General features: G+C 42.4%; 1 protein-coding gene across 1 annotated transcript in view; it reads left to right on the forward strand.

Moving 5' to 3' along the window:
• The window catches only part of LOC108800661 (tubby protein-like), an 81,650-nt gene extending 54,002 nt beyond the window's left edge, over positions 1 to 27,648 (forward strand). The window contains exons 11-19 of the mRNA XM_018572654.1: positions 6,274 to 6,393; positions 6,471 to 6,669; positions 8,598 to 8,709; positions 10,665 to 10,841; positions 17,585 to 17,697; positions 19,219 to 19,333; positions 21,677 to 21,775; positions 23,603 to 23,774; positions 27,412 to 27,648. Of these exons, the coding sequence (XP_018428156.1) occupies positions 6,274 to 6,393; positions 6,471 to 6,669; positions 8,598 to 8,709; positions 10,665 to 10,841; positions 17,585 to 17,697; positions 19,219 to 19,333; positions 21,677 to 21,775; positions 23,603 to 23,774; positions 27,412 to 27,545 (1,241 nt within the window). The 3' untranslated portion in view covers positions 27,546 to 27,648. The remainder of the gene's footprint in view (positions 1 to 6,273; positions 6,394 to 6,470; positions 6,670 to 8,597; positions 8,710 to 10,664; positions 10,842 to 17,584; positions 17,698 to 19,218; positions 19,334 to 21,676; positions 21,776 to 23,602; positions 23,775 to 27,411) is intronic.
• Positions 27,649 to 27,943: the final 295 nt, after the last annotated feature.

Below are 27,943 nucleotides of genomic sequence, written 5' to 3' on the forward strand. Positions count from 1 at the left end.
TTAGGCCGCGCGACCCACAAACTGGCTGCAGCGCCGCCAGTCTCTCATCAAGAGGACTCTAACTCCTCGATGGAACCCCAAGACCCACAAGGTGACAGCTTGCAGATGGCTCAGTCTGACCCTGAGATGACGCTGTCCCTGATGGCCCAATTCGAGGTAACCCTCCACAAGGCCTTGGATAAGGTCTCTAAGCAGATCACCTCACAGCTCATTAGGGAAATCAGGGATGTGGGCAAACGAACTTCCACATTGGAATCCCGCTGCAACAACATCACTACCATCATTGAGGGTCATGAGGAAGATTTGGAAAAACTTCGGTCACTGAATCTAACCCTTCTCACACAATTGGAAGACACTGAGAACCAGGATCGCAGATCTAACCTGCGCATCAGAGGGGTCCCAGAGGCGGTGATAGATCTCCAATTCACTATAACTGCACTATTTCAGGAACTAGCGCCCGATATTCCTATAGACAGGATGGAATTTAACAGGATTCACAGGGCCCTAACGAGACGCACACCTGACTGTCCACCGAGGGACATTATCGTGCGTCTCCACTTCTACCGCACCAAAAGAACACCTGCTCCGAGCGGCTAGGGAAGCTGGCACCCTGCATTTCCAAGGTTACTCATACCAAGTCTATACAGATCTTTCACCAGCCACTATTGCACGTCGGCGGGAATTTAAACCACTGCTGCAAGTCCTGCAGGCCAAGAAGATTCAATACTGCTGGGGCTTTCCCTTTAAGCTACAATTCTTCTACGATGGCAAATCTTACACCTTTCTCACCGTGGACGAGATGAAGGAATGCCTTGACTCTTTGCATCTGTTGGGTCGCACGGATGTGGCCCCTGACGAGGATGATGAGCCTAAGATGCCTCGACTATCCCCTGGCAGAGACCGCCCGCCGTGCCCTAACTTGGCTCCTTCGGCCTCTCCGAAAGCACCACGGATGTCACGCAATTTCCCCTCCGCCACAGGATCATTCGTATGATGCTGCACCCGGGTTTTTGTCTTTGTTTTTCCTTCTTTCCCCACCTCGTTTAGGGGAAATACGGTTCACCCTGAGAACTGCTGCTCAGCTGAGTTTTAACAAAGTGACAGTTGCCACGGTTGGCGGTTCATGATTCTGACAAGACCAGCACTTACTCTGAAGATTTTAGAACTGTTCGGGTTCTCATTACGGTTTATTTTCTTTTTTAGTTTTTTATTGCCTTATGTAACAGGTTAAAGGGTACACACTTACCACGAGTAGTTTAGCCTTACTGTTTCTAGTGTCAGCCATGTCACTCATATGTACCTACTACAACCCTTAGGGACATGCACGAAGATCACATTATGACGATATTTTCCGGTTTATTCCGATTGTTCAATTCATGATTAGGAGGTCAGCCTCCCGTTCTGGTGTTCCCCATGCGCTCCACACTTCACTACCTCGACCCAGGTAATTGGCCTGGTTTCGGTGGGGTGAACGAGTTACTACTCACAGGTTCAGAGTCTAAACCCCTATACTACTACTGCAATCTACTGAGATTCCCCATATCCCCTCCCCCCTCCCCCCCCCCCCTGCTTTCCCATCTGTTTGTGTCTTCGTCTTCCCGCTCGTCCTTCCCCGTCTTCGCTTCTCCCTTTCGCTACCTCCGGCCCCTATACTATAAAAAACATGTCACTTAAGATAGTGTCTCTCAACGTTCAGGGACTTAACCATCCCAACAAACGGGTCAAAGCCTTTAGACACTTTGCAAAAATTAGAGCTGATGTGATCTGTCTCCAAGAGACCCACTTCAGTCAGTCGTTCAACCTGTCCTACTTGCATTCTAATTATCCTCTGTTTTTTTCAGCTTCCGCAACAACAAAACACAGAGGAGTCCTAATAGCGTTTGGTCGCTCCACTCCCTTCATATGTCAGAAAGAGATCAAGGATCCAGAGGGAAGGTACCTAATACTGGTAGGCTCGATCCATGAATACACGGTTACGATGGTATCTTATTATGCCCCGAATACAAGTCAACTTGGATTTATCACTCACCTACTCCAGGTTCTAGAACTCCATGCTAAGGGGACTTTGTTCATGTGTGGGGACTCCAACCTATTGCTACACCCTCATGTTGATCGACATGATCCCAACCACCCGGCAGCCCCCTCTACAGACATATCTGCGGCCAAGCACTTCAGGACCTTGCTGACCCAATACCACCTAGTTGACTCCTGGAGAGAAATTCACCCCCTTAAAGAACAATATACGTTTTACTCTAACCCCCACAATGTCTTTTCACGCATTGACCACATTCTATTACGCCCAGACGCCCTTACACAGGTATCCTCAGCAGAAATCACTCCAATCCCCTGGTCAGATCACGATTCAGTTAGTATTATTATCGCTTTAACTATCCCCCGACCACACAGCTTCTTTTGGTCTCTGCGAGAATCCTAACTTACCAACCCTGATATTCTAGCTTCGACCCAGGCCTCCCTGACTGAATACTTCCAGTTAAACACTGACGAGGTCTCTTCACCGATAACAGTGTGGGAGGCTCATAAACCCACTATTAGAGGTCGGCTGATCCAGCTTGCATCCCAAGCCAAAAAGAAACGGACATCTCGCATTGACCAATTGGAATCCGAACTACTAGTGGCATCCCAAAATTTTCAACAGAGACCCACTCCTGAACACAGATCTCGTTTGTTCCATATAAGAACAGAACTTAATCTTTGCCTAACACATCTCTCAAACGATAAATTGGCCTGGACCAAACGTAGGTTTTATATCAAAGGAGACAACCCTGACACAATGCTTGCCCATAGACTTCGGGATGCTAATCCCAGAAAAAAACCCTATCCAACTACGTCTGGGGGGGACCCCTATTACTTCCTATCCCATCAAAATATTAAAAGCTTTTCAATCCCACTTACAAAATCTTTACCGTGCCACAGGCAACCTAGATAAATCTAAATTAGACACATTTTTCGCCACTTTAAACCTTCCCACCCTCTCCGAGGAACATGTACAGCTGATTGACTCCCCCATTACAATAACTGAGATTACTGCCACAATTAAACACCTTAGCACTGGGAAACGCCCTGGGCCGGATGGCCTTGGCGCTGCCGGCTACAAAAACACCCTGGATAAATCTAAAATACACATTTTTCGCCACTTTAAACCTTCCCACCCTCTCCGAGGAACACGTACAGCTGATTGACTCCCCCATTACCATAGCTGAGATTACTGCCACAATAAACACCTTAGCGGATGGCCTTGGCGCCGCCTACTACAAAAAGTTCGCTGACACCCTAGCAACACCCATGGCGGAGTGTTGTAAGGCTTTACGCACGGGGAGTGAACTGCGAAAAGAATCGCTTCTATCCTCCATATGTATGATACCCAAACCAGACACTGATCACACGTCCTGCACCAATTACCGCCCAATCTCACTAATCAATGCAGACCTGAAAATACTTACCAAAATCCTGACCCTTCGCCTCAGATCTCCTCTTTTGGGTCTGATATCCAAGGATCAAGTGGGCTTTATGCTGGGTCGTCAGGCGGGTGACAGTGTCTGCAGGATATCCCACTTACTCCATATATCACATCAAAGAAATATTCCCACTATGCTCCTGGCGTTAGACATTAGTAAAGCATTTGACTCAGTGAGTTGGGAATATCTGAATTATACACTTACCAGATGGGGTTTTGGAAACTACTTTATGAGATGGATAGGGGCGTTATATTCCAAACCGACATCCTACATACAATATCAGGGATTCCACTCCAAATCTTTTGAAATTACTAGAGGGACAAGACAGGGGTGCCCTCTCTCCCCCCTCCATTTTGCTCTGGCCATAGAGCCCCTGGCACAGGCAATAAGGCAACATAATGACATTAAAGGTCTGGAAGTCGCAGGGTACCATCATAAAATTAGCTTATTTGCAGATGATGCATTATTGATTCTTACGGAACCACTGATCTCACTCCCTAATCTCCAACCACTACTAAAGCTTTTCGGTAACCTCTCGGGTCTCTGCGTGAACATGAATAAATCTAAAGCACTAGATGTCTCCCTTCCCCCTTCGGTACTCACCTCCTTGCAAAGGTCATTCCCATACCAATGGTCCCACTCTGAACTACCATACTTGGGGATCCACCTTACTCCAACTTTTGCCATGATGTACCAAGCTAATTACCCCAAACTATTTTCTTACATGGAAACCCTACTGACATCATGGGAGAAACATCCAATATGGTGGCTTGGTAGAATCACAGCAGTTCAGATGACCCTGCTCCCCAAATTCTTATACCATGCAAGGGTCCTACCAGTTCCTATCCCCTCTTATCGCCTTAGACAATTACAGCGCCGCATACTTAGTTTCATATGGAAGGGGTCAATTCCTAGGGTCTCCCAATTGGTTCTGTATCGGAGCAAGGTGAGAGGGGGCTTGGGACTCCCCTCTTTCCACAAATACTATCAGGCAGCCCAACTGACCCCTTTGGTGTGCTGGTATGGGAAAGGCGAAATGCCACTGTGGTCTCATTAGAGGCCTATGCTTGTTCCCCAATTTCTCTCCTCAATCTTCCCTGGCTTCCCCCCAATATAGGCAGAGCATTAAAGAACCCAATTCTCACGCACACCCTAAAAGTCTGGGAAGGACTACACCGTCACTTAAACTGGGTCTCCCCTCAACTACCTCTGCTGTCCATTCATGGTAACCCAATGTTTCAACTGGGATACACCAACCCAGTAGCCTTCGCACATTGGCGTGTCAAGTCCCTAAGTTTCCTTAGAGATTTCTGTTCAGACACTGACATCATCCCATATCCGGTGCTTCAAGCCAAACACCAATTGACCCCACAAGACATCTTGTGTCAAATCAAACACTACATACAAACTCTTTTGGATAAGTCAAATTCCCTTCCCTCCCTCACCTCATTTGAGGAGTTCCTACTCAATGACACAAAAAGCAGAGGGCCCATTTCAGTTTTATATACTATGATTCTTGAGCACCTACAGACTCCTCTCCCCACGTATGCCTCCAAATGGAAACAGGATCTGGGGTGCTCTATCCCTGCTGAAACATGGTCTCAAATTTGGATGACAACCTCTCGGAGCTCAGCAAATGTCCAGGCAATTGAAGCCAACTATAAGCTACTCCTCCGGTGGTATCTGGTACCCCTCAGGATTTCCAGAGCCATCCCGTCCTACTCACCAAACTGTTTCAGGGGCTGGAGGGGTCGGTTCATCACATTTGGTGGGACTGCCCTAAAGTGAAGAGATTTTGGCATAGAGTATACCAACTTCTGTACACTGTCACAGGCAAAACATTCCGCAAGGACCCCTTGGAAGCCCTATTACATAAGAAACCGTCGGTATGCACTGTTGGGCAGCACCGTTTGGTCACATTGATACTCACTGAAGCCAAGAGGGTAATTGCAAAGGCTTGGAAGTCCCCAGACATACCATTTGCGGAGGTCAAACGTAGAGTATCGAGAGTGATGTTCTTTGAAAAACTTACTGCTCTTCAAAGGGATACTTTGGTATAGTTTCGTAAGCTGTGGGAGCCATGGATTGAGTCATACCATCCTCCCTCCTTAAATGTGCGGCCTTGCGGTGCCTGCAGTGTCTGTAGCGGCTCTGCCAGGCTGCACAGACCTGACTGTCACAGCCACTCCGTCCCCGCACAGCCGCCCGAACATGCAGCGGTCCTACCACTGCGGACATGTGTATGCATCCCTAATATATATATATATTAGGGATGCACCCATACCGAGTACAGTACTCGGTACAAGTATATGTACAGATACTTTTCGAGCTCCGAAACTAGACTAGAGAAAAATTCAAAAGTTAGGAGACAGCTGTCATTTGCAAGGAGCATATGGAGCTCCTGGGATTTGTATATCTCTGTTTTAATGTATGATTTTGTTTTTATAAATATATATAAGTGATGCACAAATACCAGTTTTGCGAGTACAAGTACTGATACTTGCCCAAGTACTTACAAGTACTGATACATTTTTGTTTATTGTCATGTGACAGTTTTTCTAAAACAATATCGACTAATGATTTCAAGACAGAGGTGGAGCGCCAGAGCCAGGCCCCAGCTGCAACCCTGGTAGTTCTCATGAAAATGCAGAGTATTGGCATTGGTACTCGAAAAGTATCGCTGCATCCCTAATATATATATACACATACGATACAATGCATGGGACTGATAGAAAATATCAGTAGCTAAAACATTGCATTATATAATACATGTTGATTTTCTTGTCTTCCTAAATAGCAAAATCTGATGTGAAAGAACCGAAGGCCAAAACTGCATCACCCAAAGTGTCAAAAAAACAGAGATCATTTAAACAAGAGGCTCAAGACACAGACAAAGAAAATAGACTTTTCATGAAAGGTTGGGATGTCAGATTTTCTGTAGAAACACATTTGTATCTTGTTCCCTGGGAGCTCCCTAATGAGATTTTCTTACAGGTGATGGTGATGGTGATGGCTCAGGCATAGCACAAGATCTAATACAAGATTTGAAGGCAGACAAGGTGGTTGTAGCTGAGAACTCCAGTGATGAGGAGAATTCAGTGTCTGTAGGGGACAGAACAGTCCCTCCAGCACCAGTCAAACAGCGTAATAAGAAAAAGCCGGAAAAAACAGGTAAATGGAGTAAAAATGAAGAGTGCTGTAATTATCCATCTAGTCTCGGGTTGTGGTAAAAGTATTTCTTGCCACTTTTCTAACAATCTCTAAATGTAGCACTAAACTCAGAAGTTAAATCTTAAAAATGCACTCAACTACCCTAACTAATAACAAAAATGGACCTTATTCAACTTTAGTTCCTTAAATCATCTCTGAATTCATGCGGACACTGTCCTTCCTTCTGGAGGGTGGCTACTTTTGTTCCCCATTATCCCTGTGCATGTTGTAAAATAGCCACGGCTCCAAGCTCGCTCCGGGGATGGACTACAATCTCATGTTTAGTTTACTAATTTGGATGCAAAGTGGAAGTGGAACTCCAGGAATCTAAAAAGTTAACCCTTGCAGGGGGGAGCTACCCCCCCTGCATCGGTTAACTGCTTGTTTGTCTCTAGGGCTCATATCAAAGAAATATGCTCACATGAACCTCGATCCTGCCTGGCAGCTTGAATGGCCCCTGCAGCCTCTTCTTCTCTGGGCTCCGGCGGTCTAAGCCCTGCTGATCATCTGCATTAGACATGAGGACAACGAGGGACATACCACAGCTGGAGCGGATGGGAAGAGAGGTGAGCACTCACTGCCGCAGGACCGAGGATCAGGTGAGCATATCTTTATTCTAGCCCCTAGAGAAAAACGAGGGTTACGTTTTGCATGCCTAGAGTTCTTCTTTAATAAAATGTAGAGGATAATTCATTGGTCAGCTTATGTCTGGCATGACAGCTGTTCTTTTATTACTTCTGCTGATTACTTGCCTTTGATTTCTCAGACACCCTTAATAAACTACCGGGCTATAAGTAGGACTTAACCCTTAAGCTTTTGGACCATCTCTAGCCATCTGATTAAGGGACCCAAAATGGAGCAGGCCTTTAGGACATCACTATGTTTGGGGGATAGTGCAGCAGCTAAACAGTGCTTTAGTACCTTGCCGTGGCGAGGCGACCGTTGTCAGCGCCTGGGGCATGCCTGCCAAGTGCATACGGAAGCTCCGGCCCCTCCCTGCTCTCCATCCTGATAGCTGCTCTCGACATCCTGACACTAATCTCTCCTCCCCGCTGGGTGTTGGATCGGCTCTGTGTCCCCTCTGATCCCTGCTGCTTCTGCCAATACAGGTGGGGAAAAGCAGCGGGGATCAGAGGGGACATAGACATGCAGCTGGCCCTGAGCAGGGAGATAACTTCCAACCCAGCTCAGGCCCCCTTGCTGGCTTGATTGGGCCCAGAACAGGAGGACCGGCTGCCCGGGGCGCTTCTACATATTTGGAGGTTTATATATAATCATGTTTATTAAATGAAAAGGATTACAATGTCTGTGCTTTGCAGCCATTCTACAGCTGAGTTCAGGATCATTTTCTGTGTAATATGGCATTGTTACTTCCATTGAATATGGCATCAACTTAAAGTGACATTAAAGTCAAAAAAATGTTTCCCTCCCCCCAATGTTAATGTTAGCACTTACCTTAAATGATGTCTCTTAATCAGATCTTCTTCTTTCCTGATGTTTTCATCTGTCCCTCCAGAGGTGCAACGGCTCTCCGATCCAGTGCTGACTCCTCTGTCCCTGCATGCACTTCCGATCCTGCGGTGTCTGCATGCGGGTGCCCGCATCCATAGACTTACCTTGTGTCTCTGCTCATCTCCCGGCCGAAAATCCGAACTGTGCATGCGCCCGCCCCAAGATGTTTTGCGGCCGCCCGAGCAGTTTTGGATTCTCGGGCGGGAGCGCGCGGCGATAACGGGGTAAGTTTAAACCGCTGTAAAAGCGTTTAAAAAAAAACTTTTTGCCTATATCTACTGCTAAGCACCCTCCCCTCCCATTCCTTCTTATTTTGTTGGTATTTTGCAGCAGCAAGAAATAATTCTATATTGAAAGTATTGTTTCTTTTCTCTGTTATATAGTGAGATCCAAAAAAAGAAATCCCTCTTATGAAACAGCAGATGCAGAGGGTCTAGAAGATGATTTTGATGAAGATTTAGATATTCTCAGTAGTGTTGTATATACAAGGCCATTGTCTGCCTCTAGTAAGGTGAGTTATCACATTTATTATTACAGTTGCTGTTACCCCTGAGCGATATTTTTGTTATGGCAGAGCCTAGTGGGGTAAGTGAGGTTAAGTCTTATATATTTGGGATACGCCAACAGTGCGATCTCCTTGCCATAATTCCCAAGTCTGTTCCTGTCCACAATGAAGTTTTGGGAGTTCCAGATCTCCTTTGTGTGATCAAGCACCTTTTAAAGAAGCCCATAAGGCAGGTAAAGCCCCATTTATTCTGAGCACAGCCTTGCAAAAATTGAGGAACGTTGCAGAAGCAGCCTGGCCACTTTGTCAGCCTTAAGCAGAGACATTGTAATGCATTAAATCTATCCGCAATTAACTGCCAACCTTTACCCTTAACCTAACCCTTAGAGCTGAACTCCAGGCAGATAATTAAAGGTTGCAACTTATTCCAGTTATTCCTTTGATTATAACTACTTAAAGTACCTGGGTCAATCTTATTTTATATTTCAGTAATCCCCAGCATAGCATCTCTTATACTGGGAGCTTGCTGACAGGAAGAGCGAACTGAGTAAAAGGATTGACAACTTCACCAGTGTGGTGATCCTTCTACTATGGGTTTAATTTAGCATGCTCAAGGCAGGTTTGTGACCAAGCTGCATCAATAAAAGTGAGGTCACTGCTCATGCTTTGCTGTCTGACAGGGGTGTATTGATCACAAGACTGGCTAAACAGGATTATAACTTTTTTGTCAGGTATAACATTTCAAGTACATATGTATTAGTTTTGTTAAAGTGGCATTAAACCCTCCCTTTTTCCCCCATTCTAATGCTTCTGTAAGGACTGACCTTAAGTGATGCCTCTTGATCCGATCATCTTCTTCCTTCCAGTAGTTTTCAGCAGTCCCTCCAGCGCTGGTGCCGGTCTCTGATCCAGCGCTGACTGCTGTGTCTTCCTGTCCCATGAAATCTGTCCAACGTGCACGCTCTCGGCTGAGTGCATTCACTTAAAGCGTGTCTCTCCTCTTCTCCCTGCCGGTGATCTCCACTGCGCATGCATCTGCACACATCCTCATGCACGGCCGTTCGAGAAGCCGATTTTTACAGCCAGGAGAGAGTGGCGGAGCGGCGGAGGTAAGTATTTGCCTATTTGGTAACTTTAAAAAAAATGTTTTCAATGTTTTTGCATATATCTACTGCTTGCTAACAGAAGATATATGGAAAAAGAGAATAAGACTTTATTACCACTTTATTGGTCTGCTTTAACCTAGTCCCTAAAAGGTTACCTCCTAAGACTTAACACACAATCCTATTTCTACCCCAATGTCAAAAACTTTAATCCAATCCTTAAAATAAAGTGCAAATAAGTTGTTTTGCTGTGCATAAGCAAAGCACATGTTAAATTTAAACACTATGCTGTTTGTATGAAAATGATGGGCCACTTTCTTAATTATTCCATTTGTAAACATACAGAGGCAAATCTCTGAAAAATTAGAGCCTACAATATTTGTCATTATCAATAAACCAGAAACCCACAGGAACTTAATTTTACTTTGCTTTAGAAAATACCAGTATTTTCAAAACACCAGCATGAGGTGTGTCAATATTCAGGCTAGGTTCACACCTAAGCGACTGAGCTGGTGAGCTGTTTTCGTGCGGTTGTGTTTTTGCTTTGAAAACAGCGCTGTTTTCAATGCATAGAGATGTCTATGGGACCCAAATCGCACGACATCCGCCTGAAAATCGCTCATGTACCTTTTTTTGCGACAGGCGATTTCTACAAAATCGCAAAGGTTTGAACAGCTTCCATAGACTTGAATGCAAATCTCTATTTTGTGCTATATTGCGCGGCTAAATCCATGCGATAAATCACCTAGGTGTGAACCTAGCCTCAAGGAATATTGTTCAAAATTCTCTGTGCAATATCATCTTTTTCCTTCATTTGATGACGGTGCTTCTTTACAATATCACTGTATAATTCAACAGGAAGAAGATTCCCAGATAGCCCCTCCTTTAGAAATCGATGATCTTGAGGGCTTTGCACTCCGTCCGGCTCCACACAACATGACTCTCCAGTGCCGTATTACCAGAGACAAGAAAGGAGTTGATAAAGGCATCTACCCTACTTATTATTTGCATCTAGAGAGGGATGATGGCAAACGGGTAACTAAAGAAATGTTATGCTCCTGCTAAAACTACACTCGGCTTCTAAATTTCAGTCATTGCCATTTTTATGACGGGTTCTTCTCTAAATAGAAAGTATAATTGCTTTTCATTAATTTCATTTTAATTGTTTGAGAGTTTACTAGTTTATAGGTAGTTTTATTTACATAATTTGTTTAATTTACGGTATCATATATTTATTTTACAAATAAACATTTAACACAATGGGCATCCATAACTCTCAGTTTGCAAAGCATGATGTACTTTCTAATAAGAAAGCACACCACTGCCTTAAAGGCTGTTTACTTCTTGGATCATGTTTCACGTTACACGGCCACGTCGTCCATTCACAGATCCTTCGATAGAATCTGAATGGAGAGACTACAAGTCCTGCCTGGCACTGCAGCAGAGGGACTTGTGATTCTCAATGGAGTACAAGCACAGTAACACCCCACTTTTGTAGTCAATTCATACTTTTTCCCATCCCTTAGCTGAAATTCCTCAGTATGGACAGGGGTGGGAGAAAAAGTCTATAGGAGCCAGAGCATTGTACCCGCGAATACAAAAAAAAAAATAATAATAAATGCTATTTTTTTTCTTTTAATAGTGTGCGTGCATTTATTTATTTTTTTATTTGCAAAAGCTGAACTATACTTTTGAATACTTGTAGAAATCCTCTGCAAACAGATTTAGGAACTATGTCAATAGGCTTTGAGCTTTTGTCAATATGGCAACATTTCTAAGATCATTCAGAATTCAATGACCTGGGCGCATTTGACCTGCAGTTGGCCTCCTTGTGATCTGCTTTTGACCTGCTTCAAGCAGGGTTTGCATTCCCATATGGTTGGAAAGAATGTAAAACCTGCACAATACAGGTGGCTCTAATGCGGATGAGAGTAGAGGGAGGGGAATGTCTCTCCTCTGAATCATTGGGCGATGTATTATTTCACCTCTTTTTCTATTCCTGAATATTTACAACTTACAATACGCTGGGAAGCCACAATGTAGTGTATCTGGAGCTCTTAGTAAGCTGTTGGTATTGCCTACCGTTACTGACTAATAGAGGTAAGTATGAAATATTCTTATGCAATATTATATATTTACCTTATTGAAAAGAAAAACTGCTTTTCTCTCCCGTTCTTTGAAGGACACAGGGAACAGATCGGAGATCCTGTACTGTAGGGTAATATCGCCACCTGCAGGAGAAGAAAAAAATACTTTTTAGTCAACAGATCATAAAAATCAGATCTTCGTAGAGGTGGTGCACCTAGCAGAGGGTGTTGCTTTGGGCACCAAAGGTTATGTGTCTACAAGCTCCATTGATGGAAATCCGGTCCTGAGTGCATACATAAATACGCACATACCCAGCAGTACCAGAAGTCGGAAAACACACAAGGGAATACTTGGGACAATAACCCACTTTGTAAAGCGGAAATAATTTATCGTAGTTGAGAAACACTAATTTAGGCCAGCCTTCAAGCTTCACTAGCAATTAGGCTGGATGGAATTGTTGATACAAAGTTCTTTTCATCTCTTTTGAGAATTCAAAAATTAACCCAGCCCTCTCCATTAGTGTCTCACAAGCAACATATACCGAACATATACCAAATAGGGACATGCATATTGGATAAATGTAGGGCAGTTCTTTTGTCCATTCCGGTGCATTAGCAGCCTATTCAGACTAATGGACACAGGAACACTGTGCACCAAAACAGAAAGGTGTTAGGAGGCCTTACACTACATGTGTCAAACACAAGGCCCATGGGCCAAATCCGACCTCCCAGGCCCTTGCACCTCTCCTGCAGCTTTAAATTTTGAAACCGAAGCCAGCGCTGTAAAAAGGTTCCGGGCTTCATAGGAAGGCTGCTAAAAGTCCTTGCAGCCTTCCTGTGAACTGCAGCACCTGTTTACAGCGCTGGTAGCAAATCTCCTCCTTCCTGTGGATCCACACCACCTGCACTCGCTGAGACTGACCCCTGGTGAGTCCGCACAGCCCATTATAGAACCTGCGCAGCTACCTAAGAGTCTGCACAGCTCACCATAGAACCTTTTACATTTATATAGTCTTACAGATAGAACCGGCCCTTTGAGAGCAACCATAAGGTTGATGCGGCCCGTTTGACACCCTTGCCTTACACTATTGAATGAGATGAACAGATGAGAGAAGTACTGCAGATGCTTGTCAAGGCCTGCTTGTTCCTTCTTCATTGCTGCATAGTCTTACGAAAGTGTTATCAGTTAACGGGTCAGGATATTAGGAAACTAGACCGACTTATCTGTAATTTCAATGCAATGTATTAGGAAAACTTAAAGGCTACTGTATCAGGGGTGTAACTGTAACTAAAAGACACAATGGTACTACTCAGGGCCCAGCAGTTCAGGGAAAGAAAGACATTTTTGTGCATACTCTCTTATAGAGAATCTATTGACCCTTTACATTTATTTTAGATATGAAATTGCTTTTTAACAGCATATCCACCTAAATATTATTACATGGTTTGCTACTGCTGACCGCCATCTGAACATGGTATTTGCTTGACTGTTATGCTAATACTGGGGTTTTAATAAATTTTGATCTTGAACACGAATGCAAATCAGGAGTTCCTACTTCAATGGCTGCATGGAAAGTATTAAAGCCAGTAGATTGCCCTCTCTGGCCTGCTGAAGGTCTCCTCTGCTGGCTGAAGGTGGGCTGACAGGGAGACACATCTACACCCAGTGCGCGGTTTGTTTGTTTTAAATAACTTAATTGAAATGTCTAAGTGATGTTTCATTCATTCCTTTGCAAACTAATTTGATTCATTCCTATTGAAAAATGGACGGTGACTTCAGGTCAGCTTTGGTGTTTTGTGGATAAATGTAGCATGTCTGTATTTTCTTGCAACTTCCTGCAACCCACCTGAAGGGAATGCTGCCATGTGAAAATGATACGTAGAAAACCATTGATTTTTATGTGCTTTTGTAATGACTATCGTTGATGATCGCACATAGAGTGAACAGACCCTGAAGGTGGTGGGGGGCAGGCAGGAGATGCAGACATACTGTGGATCAAGGCAAAGGGAGTGGCAGGCAAAGCAACGTCTCCCAGGCGGTGCATGGGGACAGTAAATGCAGTCTAAGTAAACCAAAGATGCCATGTGAAAGTTTGATCACAGGGAGAACCAAGAGCGGCACTTATAGAACTATATAGAGCATGTTTGAAGGTCATAAGAAGTGTGTGGCTGCAAGGCTATCTGAAGGTGGTGCACATGAACATATTGCAGAAGGTGATTCAGCAGATTACACTGCCCTGGAGCTCCCTGAGCCATGCTCTTGTTATCATTAGTTTTTTATTCCAATATGGATTCTGCCTTAGCGAAAAGAAAGATTCAAAACAAACTTAGAGTGTTCCAGGTTAAATGAAAACTGTTGTATTTTGCTCAACAGTATCTAAAAAAATTCACTGTTTAATATTCAATTACTATGTAGCTGTACCAAATGAATACCTGTCAAAGTGCAGCCCATGGATGAAGGTACCTGTGCAGCCTGTCTTTGAACTTGAGTTGGACACAGAGGCGTAACTAGAACCTTCAGGGCCCCGATGCAAGAAACCATGAAGGGCCCCCCAACCGCCATGGCACCGCATGATTAACAGGAAGGCTGCCGAGGTCCCCAGCAAGCGCGGGGCCTCAGGCAGCCGCTTGTTTAAAATTTTAGTGCTGGTGTTCTGTCAAGAACGCCGACCCAGTATCTGCACTTACGTACAGACGGGATTAATGAGGAAACCGGCATTTATTTACAAAGTATTCGTTTGTAATGGTTAATTGTGACCGTTAATAATATACCATCTATGGCAGTGAATGACATATGGAATATTATTAACAGTCACAATTAACGATTTAAACGAAATACTTTGTAAATAAATCAGTTTCCTCGATAATACTGGTCTGTGCGCAAGCGCACGTTTAGTATCGGGGCATTTTCACGAGTATGAGTACTCGTGAAAATGCCCAGTATTAACACTGGGGTATCCCTACTTAAAAATATAATGTATTGCTGGGACTTGTAGTCCTACATAGTTGGAGCTATTTTGCATTGCTGTATAATTATTATACAGCAAAGCAGAATACCACCAGCAATGCGGGACTACAAGTCCCAGCAATACATTATAATAAAAATAAGCACTACACACACACACTTCCCCGCATGTGCGTGTTTATATATGTATATATACACACATTTTTTTTTCTTACTACATGCATACAAATGTACATACTTACAAATCACATCAAACATTGCTTTGAGGTAAATATTTACAATAATAACCCAAAATGTGTACTTGTACACAGTTAATATTTTACTGTTAGTGGCGGCTGAACGTTTCCAAGTGCATCACCATTTTTTGTGATTGCCACTATTCTGTGAATGTCTGCCTGTTTTTGCACATTTGTTGCAAGTGTTAGGAACTAGATAAGAGTGAATAAAGAGGAAACAGACTTTTTAGGTACCCAAACACAAGTCTTTGTATATGTGTGTATATGTGTACAAACCTATTCTCATATGAATATATAATACAATTTTGGATGTGAACTCCGCTTGTCCACTATAAATATTCATGGGGCAGGAATACAGCGGAGAAAGGACCCAGACTCCCGAATCCCACAATATTCACCCGAGGTTCTATAATAATATATAATGACATTGCATATTCAACCTGATAACCTTAGGAAGTTATTGTATGGTAAATATTTAATTTACCTTTACAATGGCTGATTGAAGAGGTGGCTATCTCATTTAAGTCATTCAGATCATCATATAAGCGGTTATATGTATTGCAGAGAGAGCTATAGGTACAAACATTTTAAAAGATTATATATTTATATCAGAGATTTTACCACATTATACAAACTCTCCTTATGTCACACCTACCAAACAAAATGCTCATAGATCGGTTCACGTTTCTTCCTCCAATCATATAGATATCCACCAAAACTGTTGGGAATAGGGTGTGATGACCACTTTTTAAACAGGCTCAGTTGTCTAAAAATGACTTCTTAAATGTTTTTCTGATTTCTTTTTTATCTTTAGGTTGTTTGCAATAAGTTGTTAAAATTGTGGCAAATCTGCCACACTTTCACATAATGTCACAAAGCTGGGGGCGCAAAAAGATGCAATACATTAATTAAAATTGAAACGCCACATTTTAATAAATCTGTCACATTGAAACAACAGATTTGCAAACTGTGTCACATTAGTGAATACAAGGACTTTGACTTTGATAAATGCCCTAATAAGGAAAAACAACCTCTGCTCATGATGAACGGTTTTGAAAGTTTATTTAGAAGATTTACAAAGCAAAAGTAAAGAATAAATAAAATAAAATAAAGTAAAGATTAGGAAAGGAAAATAGCAGGGATCCTGGCGGTCTGGCATTTGATTGCCATAAACTAGTCTCTTCACACAAGCTTTTAAAGACATTTGTCATGCAGGACCTTCCACGAACCACACACATAACATTGACAAGAATTACAAGAGACATTAATTTTTGTTGTTATGGAACACTTCATCAGCTGAACCTGAAATGCCTCGCTGTAAACCACTGAAATGCTTCGCTGTAACCACTGAAATAACCTGAAATGCCTCGCTGTAAACCAAATGACTTCCAATAACATCTCTAAGTAAAAGACATTGTAGCAAGCCGACTTGTTGTTATGATAACATTAATATATAAGCCTTTAATATTGTCATTTAACCTTTATTAAAACATATAATAATTTTCTTTATCAGCCCCTATTGTAGTTTCAGCTGAATGGCTGGTGGGATTACAGGATAAACTTGTTTAGACAGAGCACTCTGCGACATGTCTATATTGTACAGTATGCAATAAAAGTACAATAGATTACATTTAATCTGGCCATGTATGAACAGGTAGCAATACTCTGCCGTTTTCCAACATGGCAGCAGGCATACCAATCTGTAACAGATCTGATAAGAGGTCTGGGCAATATGTTTTTTTTTGCGGGAGGCTGTGTTGTATCCATCGCACACCTTACAGGCTTGTCAACAGTCCATGCGGTGTGCTGTGATGAATTGGTGGTTGGCGCCACCAAAAAATCATAAGGAAAAATGAATCTTCACAAGCACACTTTGGTATAGTGATAATCTTTATTTAGATAAGGCAAAAGGCGCCATAAGCTGACTTTTTGGGACCTTGCAGGATCCCTTATCCACTCTGAGAAAGGAAACCTGCAAGGTCCTGTAATGTCGATATGTGCTACCTGTTGCTTCATGTGAATAAAGGACATTATTATTACTAATCCAAAGTGTGCTGGTGAAAATTCTTATTGCAGGAGGCTAATGCTCATATTGTACAGGGGATAATAGAAGTACAAGAAAGGCAGACACACACTGAGGTGGCCTATGCACTTATTACAGTGCAAAGATCTGTATGTCTCAAAAGTCATTGCAGCCTGTAAATGTGTCAGTTATCTGCTAAGTATAATGTCAAATCAGCAACAATATCTTTAAAGTTTCACTTACGTTTTTCTATGGTGACCCTTAATCCCATCAAAACCTGCCTCTGCCCCCAGCTTCCAAAAACACTCTGACAAGGTGTTCCATGATCCTTTTGGAGGAGACATCTGTATGAAACACAAGTCACCCCAACTGACTCCTCATCATTATTATTACTGTTATATGTCCTAATTTTTCAATACACTCTGAGACAGCTGATTAAAAAAAATCTTAATTTTATGTTTTAACAGCTTTTCCTTATGGCTGGAAGAAAGAGAAAGAAAAGTAAGACCTCTAATTACCTGATCTCAGTGGATCCTACAGACCTATCACGGGGTGGAGAGAGTTTTATTGGTAAAGTCAGGTAAGTTCAGGGCAGACAGGCTGCAGACTGGATACAAATACATGTCCTCAACCCAAGTTTTAGATTTTGTTTCCCTGGAACACATTTTCATGACTAGGCTGCTTTAAAACAATAAAACAAAATAAGACCAGCTTGCTGTTAAATTATTTGATTAGATTATATATGAACTCATAGTTACATAGTTACATAGTATTTGAGGTTGAATAAAGACATTAGTCCATCAAGTCCAACCTATTAGGATCTCATTCTAGGAGTACCTGTACCCCTGTATATTACGGTCCCTTAAGAAATCGTCCAAAAGTTTCTTGAACAATTCCACATTCTTTGCTGAAATCACCGCCTGTGGCAGTGAGTTCCAGACCCTAACTACTCAGTACTCAGGTACTAAACTCAGGTACTAAAAGGAAGCAGCTAAAGAATAAAGCAAATAAATACAATATTAGATTAACCTTAGTATACAGTAATGTATTCACAGTTTAAATAACCCTTCCCTCTTAGTACACTGAACTGTAATTAGCAGTCACTTATACCTCTAATGTGGGATAAAATAGAGTTAAAGTAAAATTCCTGACAAAACTTTTTTAATTTCTTTATGGAGTGGGGAAATGTCAGAATACACAACAGGAAGTTAGTAGAGATATCCTCAAATTGAGGGAAACCCCAGCTTTGACAGTTGTCACTTGAATAGGTGTCGCCATTGAAAGGTTTACAATCTACTAATCTAATGGTGACAACTGTAATGGATTTCCCCTCACTTTCAGGAGAGATAGAGACGGTACAAAGACAGATAATAAAAGCCTTACAGGGAACTTATCACTTCTCCATCTCTACCCAATAATAGAAAGAAGTTGGACTGAAGCTCTACTTTAAATCCCTGTTCACGCCAGGGCATATCATGAACCCGCGTCACACGTGCACGTTCATGATATGTGCACAAACGTGGAATGCTCTTGTGTTGCCATTATTAGGTAGTGGCACCCCAAACGTGGCTGAGCAAACAAGGTTTTTCCTGCGCATTCGCGCACAAACTCGCAGGTGGAAACGTGTAACGTGCTTCAACAAATTTTCGATGTACTGCTTTTACGTGTTTGGCACACTTTCAGGGACCCAATGGGGATCAATGGGGATGCACAAAACGTGGGAAACAAAGTCCCGCAAACATGCGGGAACTCACGTCCTGCTCCATATGTTCCCACATCGCCCTGGTGTGAACGGGGCCTAAGATGCATTCCCCCAAAAATATACATGAAACACTTGTGATGACTTTTTATATTACTCTTTAGTTTTACAAACGAACTAGTGTTTATCAAATAATGAAAGTTAAAAAGAAAAAGGTGGCCGTGTCCGTTTAATGTTTAAGAGTATAACAGCAAGGACCTTTCACATACAAGTGTTAAAGCCTTGTGCAGTCTCATTTAGTGTATATGGTAAAAAGCTACATAACAGTCTCACTAGAAGAGTGAAAAGAGATTTCAGAATATGGTATCAACAGCATTAACATATAGATCAATGTCATTCCAGATCAAACATGCTGGGCACCAGATTCACAGTTTTTGACAACGGAGTGAACCCTGACACAAAGCCGTTTGTGCAAGAGAGGGAATCATTCAGACAAGAACTGACATCAATATGTTATGTAAGTTATAAACCTCCTGAATTATTCAGTTACAAGCGTTAGTATAACATCAATATAGATAAATGTGCTATGTAACAAACTCTTCTTTATTCTGTCAAGAAATATCTTATAGGAATGAAGATAACTGAAAGTTTCCACAAGGGATGGATTAATACTTTCTACCACCCTAGTTCAACTGTTTTGTGTCTCCCGTTTTCTGCCACAGTCACGTAGCTAGCTACATTATTAAACTAAAAATCTGTTTGTGGCCTTGATAAAGCATCAGTATGATGACTCTGTGTCAGTGCATGAAAAGAAGAGTAGGGTAAACTGTCTCCTTACTGTGCTAGTAGTTTAGTGTTAGGCGTATGGGTCCAGTCGGTAAACTATAATCACACAGTGCACTATTCCACCAACATCCAAAGTTTGCAGGGACAGAAACAGTGAGGACCCAGCCACATCAATCCAATAGACAGGATGCTCGTAATTTCAAGCATCTTGAAAGGGTAATAGTCTTTCTTTAGATTCTTTTCATTTGTGTTTGTGTCTAAATGTCTTTCTCCTCTGTACAAGAAACCCTAAGGGGTCTCTTTATAAACAATACACAGAGCCATTCAACCTGCGAATATCTGTGAAAATTTGTTTTCTACGAACAATGGCAAAGTGAACATTCTTAATTCATTCTCTGTTTAGGTCAAATGTACTGTAATATAATACTGCATGTGATGGGGGATGTGGGAGACACAGAACAAACACAGAGACCAAGAGTGTTTTTTAGGACCCTTGACCAAAGGGTTCTTTATTAGGGCTTCTCAACTTTAGGATATGGCAATTGTAGGAGCAATCTGGGCAAAATCAACGGCTAAAACAGCAAGCGATAGCAAGGGTAAAGTCCTGGGGCACAGGACAGCAATCCAGGCAGAGTCCAGGGTAGAGGGCAGGAATCCAGGTGGAGTCCAGGGACACAGGCAGCAGTCCAGGCACAGCAAAGGGGTAACAGCAGCAGGGCACAGTACCGTTGGAGTCCAGGGACACAGGGCAGCAGTCCAGGCACAGCAAAGGGGTAACAGCAGCAGGGCACAGTACAGTTGGACTCCAGGGACACAGGCAGCAGTCCAGGCACAGCAAAGGGGTAACAGCAGCAGGGCACAGCAAAAGAGGGTCACGACTCACACTTAAGGCATCAGGTCACTCCGCAGAAGGGGGATCCACATGTGATGGTAAGGCAGGAGGCTTTCTGTAGAGCTGGTCTGTGGAGCCTCTTCAGTGTTCGAGCAGGACAACAGTGCACAGCTAGTAAGGCACTGCAAGTCCCAGTAGTCCCTAATCAGGCAACACACATTCAGAGCTAGATGTCCCAGCAGTCCTCATCTTCTTCTACTCTCTTTCCAATGAGAACCTCCAGCCATGAGTATCTCATGTCTAACTCTGAAGTAAAAAGAAGCTCTGGCTACTCTAAGCACAAGGCTGTTATATTGTACCTGGAGTCTTAGCATTCTTCTACCAGAGACCAAATGGCCGGTGACAAAAGTCTAACTTTGTCCTGGTTTAGGATACAACATATCCTGTGCTTCATGTTGAGAGGAGCCTTATCTCCAGACCCCCCTGTGTGAAGGACTGCATGGGTAAATTATGTAGATCAGCTGACTAATTAACATGAGGCCTTTTGAACATTGGTTCTTAGAGGTTGTTAATTTCCAAACACATCTAATATTTCAAAGCTAATATTTCTGATCACGTTACACTGCATTATGGCCAATAGAGGGAGATGAAAAGCATAGGAAATAAATATTTATTTCCTATACTCCTCAGCTCCATATAGTCTACCATGTCTGTCAGTCTGTGACTTTAATACTTAATCATCGACCTGGAACAAGCTTGCAGCCAATTAAGTCAGAATTGTGACAGAACTTCATATCTACTTGTTCCAGATTAGGGAAGTATTAAAGTCACTCGATCAGTATGACAGCCATGCAGGTCATCCATGTATACTGGCCAGCTAGTATACATTTCTCTCAGTACAATTCTTCTTTAATATGCGTGGTTTGTAAAATGTTCTTTTTTATCCAGATATTACATCATATATGGCAGCAAAATATTTCTACCCAATATCCTTATCTTAAGAGTTTCCTAGCACAACAGTCAGTGGTGTTAATTAACCTACAATTGCTCTTTACACTATAACTCTTAAGGTTTGCAGTTTAATATCCAAGGTTGAATTAAGGAACAGGGAGAACACACTGAAATGTGCTGATCCCACACTAGCCTGGTAAAACATTAGACTTCAGTAATCTTATAATGTTAGACCCAGTTTGTCAAGTCCAAATGGGTGAGTTGTATTTTTACTTTTTTACCCTTTAACAGGAAACCAATGTTCTGGGGTTCAGAGGTCCCCGCAAAATGACTGTTATTATACCTGGGATGAACCAGGATTGCGAGAGAGTGTGCATACGGCCGCGTAATGTAAGTTCTCTGTAAGATCCTCAGAATCATTGGGTTTTAAAGAGTTTGTTGTAAGTGTATTTTTTTAGACCTAAAATAATCAGAAGTATGGTATGCCTCGGCACAGTGTAGCCATTAGTTTAATTCTGTTCTTTACAGAAAGGAGAAGAATAGTGATGAGCCAGAGTACCTTGGTTTGCTTTGCAGGACATTCGCCAAACTGCTGCTAAGTTTGAATATTAATTTGAACTCAAAGATTCAAAGTCGAATCTTTAAAAATAATTCTGGCCATTTTCAAAATTAAGGGCATGAGAAGCTGGGCACTGCCAGGAGGGACATGTACCAATGCCAAAATGTTTTAATAAAATTCCGTTCATTGGGGAGCAGCTATTTTAATAATAATTTTTTACACTGATGTTTTGTACCAGTTTTTTTTACAATGTAGATAGAATCTTTATTTTACAGTTAAAAGTTTACAAACTATGTAACTCTAAATGCTGTATTGCTGCCTCTGCACAGGGCAGGCAGGACCGGGAAGGGCAGTGGGTCACTCCTCATGACTCATTCAGCTGTGCATGCAAAATTCACCATGAGCTATAGGGTTCAGTAAATATCTCAGTAAATATAGTTACATAGTTAGTCAGGTTGAAAAAAGACACAAGTCCATCGAGTCCAACCTATAGAGATATGAAAAAAAAGAAGAAAAGCCTAAACAGAACACTATGCCCACAATAAGCCAATGTTAATCCAGAGGAAGGCAAAAAAAACCCTATAAGGCATGGTTCATTTTGCTCCAACAGGGGAAAAAATTCCTTCCTGATCCCACAAGGCAATCGGATATTCCCTGGATCAACAATCTCTGATGCTTAATATACCTCTAAGAACTATATATCCAGTAATATTCTGTGCATTTAGGAATACATCCAGATATTTTTTTAAACGATTAACCGAGCTAGCTAGAACAAGCTCCTGGGGGAGTCTGTTCCACATTTTCACAGCTCTAAGTGTGAAGAATCCTTTCCGTATGCAAAGGTTAAACCTCTTTCCTCCAGACGCAAAGAGTGCCCCCTTGTCCTTTGCAGTGACCTTAACGTGAATAATTTGGCACCAAGTTCTTTATATGGACCATTTATGTATTTATACATGGTGATCATGTCCCCCCTTAATCGCCTCTTCTCCAGAGAGAACAAATTCAGGTCAGCTAATCGTTCCTCATAGCTGAGCTCCTTCATGCCTCTTATGAGTCTGGATATCCGTTTTACAGAAAAGGATATCCAGGCAAAGAAAGTACAATTATCTGTTTAGCCCCCCAGGGCCTAAAGTATACTGCTCCTCTCAGATGCATACCTACCTCCATTCTGTGGTCATGACTCATTGTTTACATGCTCTGGCAAAAAAAGGGCCATGTCTGTGCAGTAGCTCCCCATAGATTTTTATAGGACTGTCTACCAAGTGTGACTGCTTTGCGGTTTATTATTAAACATTAGGAGGCCAACAGATTCCTCCCAACCATCCCAGTTTCCACAGGACTGTCCTGGGCTTTGAATTAAATTCTGGGGTACCATGGACCTAGCCTGTGCCTTGGATCTGGGTGCTGTCACTTAACAAAGAGCAGCAAGTCGAGTCTGGGAAGGAAGACATTCTTGTACTGCTGTATGGAAGCTGCACTGATCAGAGGTGTGAATGAGGTGGTGAAGGAGATCTGGTATGTAGCTATGGGAGTGTTCAGCAGAGCCCTAATTAGATTTCACACCAAAAAACACCTTTTAGTTACAGTTCTGTCACAGCTTTGCTATACCATATTTTCCAATTCTTCCAGTACCACTTCTATTTCTTTCATCACTACAGGAACATGAGACACTTCAGACTCGTTACCAGAATGGTAACATGGAGAATATTATCGCTCTGCACAACAAAGCACCATCCTGGAATGAGGAGACTCAGTCATATGTCCTAAATTTTCATGGTCGTGTCACGCAGGCCTCTGTGAAGAATTTTCAGATTATAAATGCTGAGGACAGTAAGTTATTCCGTTACATGAGGTGATATAGTGCAAAATAAAGTGTATTCCACCTTACATCTCAGTTCTGTAACAGACAGAGGTTACATGAACCTCAATCTTAAATGGTCAGTCTAGTCAAAACTGATATTTCAGTTTGTGGGTAGACACTTGATAACTGACTAACCCATACCTGCTTTTATCCCTCAAGGACTACTGTGGCTAATCTCCTTCCTAATGTTTCCAGCTCTGCTCCCCCTTTTATTGGGGTCTCACTCCTCCTGCTGCAGTAGGGGCACTCTCTCTCTCTTCTTTCTGCCGATTTAAAAAGCAGTGTTATGGCTATACTGCAGCTCTACCACTGCAGACATTACTATAGCAAAGCAGTATGCTTTACAAATGTACATTGTGCTCTGCTAGCTTCAGGAGTCCAAATGAATGGAGATGTAAAGAAAGTTTAAATTCACATGTCCGGCTCTACTGCAACCATATGCTCCACAACATACCCTGCTTTTTATAAATTGGCTATAAAATGCAGCCTGCAGTGTGTGTAGCTGAGTGAAAATGAGCCCCTAAATGTGAGAGACACTTGTAGATTCAATGTGTTGCCACTGGAAAACTAGCAAACCAGTAGCATACCTGGGTAGTAGGCAGCTAATGTTTCTTGCAGGTAATTACACATGCATTATTCAAATCCCAGTTTAAATTCTGAAGTCATAACTTTTACGTGGCCCTCTCCCCTCCTGGGTCTTACTACTGATTCATTTCTGTGATGGGCAGCTTTAAGGACCAATAGTGTACTCTGCAAAATTCAGAACTGTAATATTATTGTGACATTCGGTAATTTATTAGATACATCTTCTCTTGTAGTTAGCCCTTTTAATGACAGTGAAAGGTGGGTGGAGTTGGGAACATGAGAGCTGATATCTTGCCACTCAAAGCCGAGAGTCAGGGCAAAATTAATGGCGACTGATGCACTAAGCACAGCCCAATAATGGTGCCCTCTTTAGACCCTCCATTGCTTAACTGACAAAGCATTAAATGAGTATTAAAGCCAGTCCTTGTTTTGGCTATACTTTTCTTTTGGGTCACAGAAATACATTTACAAATGTATTCCTGTAATCCAAAGTCAGCCAATAGAGTGCTAATTATAGACTATCAATGAAGTTTAGTTCTGATAGTTAAAAAAAAGAAAAGACAGAGATGTGTGTTACTTTAAACTGCTGTGCTAGACTGTTTATGCCATGGCAATTTACGACAGGGCTGCATTGGGAGTCTTTTGAAGAGTCTGCTAATGGAGGTCACTTTCCCTGGCTGCCCACCACAGAAATGAGATATAAATCTGACCGTTTGGTCACTTACTTGTGGATTTTTAGGATGGTACCATGTTCAGCATGACTTCTCCATTCTCCCCACATAGTTTGGGGTCCGTCAGACCTCATTATCTTCAGAGTCCTGGAACAGGGTTAAATGGCCAGCCGGGAGCTTCCTGGATGTTACATAGTTACATAGTATTTGGGGTTGAATAAAGACATACATCCATCAAGTCCAATCCATACAGGTCCACGCATCATCTCATTCTTAGGGATACTGGTATCCCTGGATATTACGGTCCCTCAAGAAATTGTCCAAACGTTGTAAGTGGCCATCTAAAGACGGCCTATTGGCCCTGCCCACTTGCGCGCGCAGTGCTTTCGAGCGGGAAACTGCCCAAATTTAAAAACAGGCAGTGATGCCAGTTTACATACTAGCTTTAGAGCCGGCGGATCGCTGCTTATATAACGTGCGTCCCCCCCCCCCGTCCGCAGCCCCCCTTCTCTGCTTCATCAGCTTTTTAGGGGGTCCCTAGGTGACATTAGGGGTCTTGGAGACCACTGATGTCTCCATAAAGAGGACCTGTCACATCTATTTGCTATCACATAGGGGGGTTTCTTAGCCCCCCTATGTGATCACAATAACGTTACGTTAAAAAAAAAGAATTTACAAAAAAATACAAAAATGTTTTCAAGTCCTCACCCAAACATACATGCATGCAAACATACGTTGGGTGCTTATACATGTGAAAATGACGATTGCGCCAATTACACCGCACATGCTACATAACGTCGCAGTTAGAGCAATAATTTTAGGGCCATTAATCACTTATAACACTAAACTGATGAGCGGTAAAAGCATTTAAAGCGTTGCCTATGGTCAATTTTGGGTATTGTAGTTTTTTTGCAATTTCGCAGGCGCGCACAATTTTAAGGCTTCACATGTTTGGTGTCTAATTACTCAAAGCGACCCTGTCTTTTATATTTTATCAAGAAATTGGGTAATAATAATTGTTTCCTAACATAATGTAAAAAAAAAAAATTCTTTCAAAATTTTCAGTAATTTTCCCTTAATATAGTAAAAAATACCCCCCCCCCCCCCAAATAAAACCCCCCGGGGTGATTAAATACCACCAAAAGAAAGCTCTATCCGTCCCCAAAAAATTGTATAAAATTTATTTCAGTACAGCGTTGCATGGCGGAATAAATGTCAGTCAAAGTACTGCAGCGCTCAATACTGAAAAATGGCCTGGTCAGGAATGGGGTGTAAACACCTGGTGAGCAAGTGGTTAAGGATACCTCTTCTAATGAAGAAGTTGTTCTGGTGACAAGAGAGGATTTGTCTTAATTTTCCTTCCTGTTGTGCCTTTGGGACAGGCGTTGAAGAGAAATCTCCTCAATAGCTATATGATCTGATAGCAATCGAGTCAATAAACCGTTTTTGACTTGAAATTCTATTGGAGAGCGAGTGACTTTATACATACACTTATCTCCTCAATAGGACACTGACAGCAAAAGCCCATTTTTTACTCTACCAAATAAGAAATTAGGGTGTAGATGCACTTTAATGGATCAATGTTTTTATTGGTGCCAATACAGGTTTATGTTGGGGGGACAGCGGTAAATATATAATTACGGTAGATGGTGGAAGGTGATTACTTTACATAACCTGAAGGCAGTCCATGAAGCAATGAATACAACAAGGAACCTGGTCAAATATGCCAAGGGAGGAAAGAAAAGCAAACAATGCATTTTCTGAGTTAAAAGAGAACTATGCGGTCAGTGTTTTTCCCCATAGTTCTCTTTAGGGTCACGGGAGGACATGTACTAGCGTCCTCCCATGATCCAAAGCCCGCGATATACTGTGAGCGCTGCAGTTGGGTCGGATCCCGACATTACTGTCGAGATCCACCCAGCTGCGTGAGTGACAGCTCGCTCTGCCTATCTAGAGGCAAAGTCAGCTGTGCCCGCCCCTCCCCCATCCGTTCCTCCACTCAGCGCTGGAGGATTGGAGAGGGGAGGGGGGAATCCCTGCGGGGAGCGGTGACTCACAGTCACCGCTCACTGCAGGGAGATGACCAGGAAGTGAGCGGATCGGCGGCATGTTTCTGCTCACTTCCCGGTCGATAGAGCCGACCTATGACAGCTTCTTTGTCACATGTCAGCTCTAACTATGAGAATGAGTGGAAATCACTCACCTCATAGATCTCCTTTAATCCTAAAATTTTGAGTTGTAGCAGAAGGTGTTGTATTCCTCTAATAATAGAGGGAGTTTTCCTATTCTATATTTCTTCCTATAACATGTCATCTGAGTGGTAAAATGTCATCTCTCTTTCCTCTTGCAGATGAGTACATTGTCATGCAGTTTGGCCGAGTAGCAGAGGATGTTTTCACCATGGATTTCCGCTATCCACTTTGTGCTCTGCAGGCCTTTGCCATCTGTTTGTCCAGCTTTGACAGCAAACTTGCCTGTGAATAGAGTTTGGAATTACAAAGACTGGAATAAATCTTGGAGTTCAAGAACAGTTGTATTAGTAAAATTAGACATTTAAGTGGAACCTAAGCCATAAAATATTTTGATAGAATGGGGGAGGATGAGATCTTCTGTGAGGTTGTTATACAGTACCTGCCTGTGACCTCATGGGGGAGATTAACTTTCATTTCTAGTAGGATAACTTAGACAGGAAGTGTGGGAGAATCTCTCTAATAAGAGCACAGACACTAATAAACCCCCTGCATCAGATTTTTCCTCATGTGTCCCTACTGGGGAGATTTCACCTCATATTCTGGCCTGGTAAACACAAAAAAGTCAAAAGAAATCTCCCCGACGGAAGCACAGACAGTGATGAAACCCTGACGGGGGCTCCAGTTCTTCCT

This window comes from Nanorana parkeri, unplaced genomic scaffold (genome assembly GCF_000935625.1).
Source record: "Nanorana parkeri isolate BGI_ZX_2015 unplaced genomic scaffold, ASM93562v1 scaffold2094, whole genome shotgun sequence".
Lineage (NCBI taxonomy): Eukaryota > Metazoa > Chordata > Amphibia > Anura > Dicroglossidae > Nanorana > Nanorana parkeri.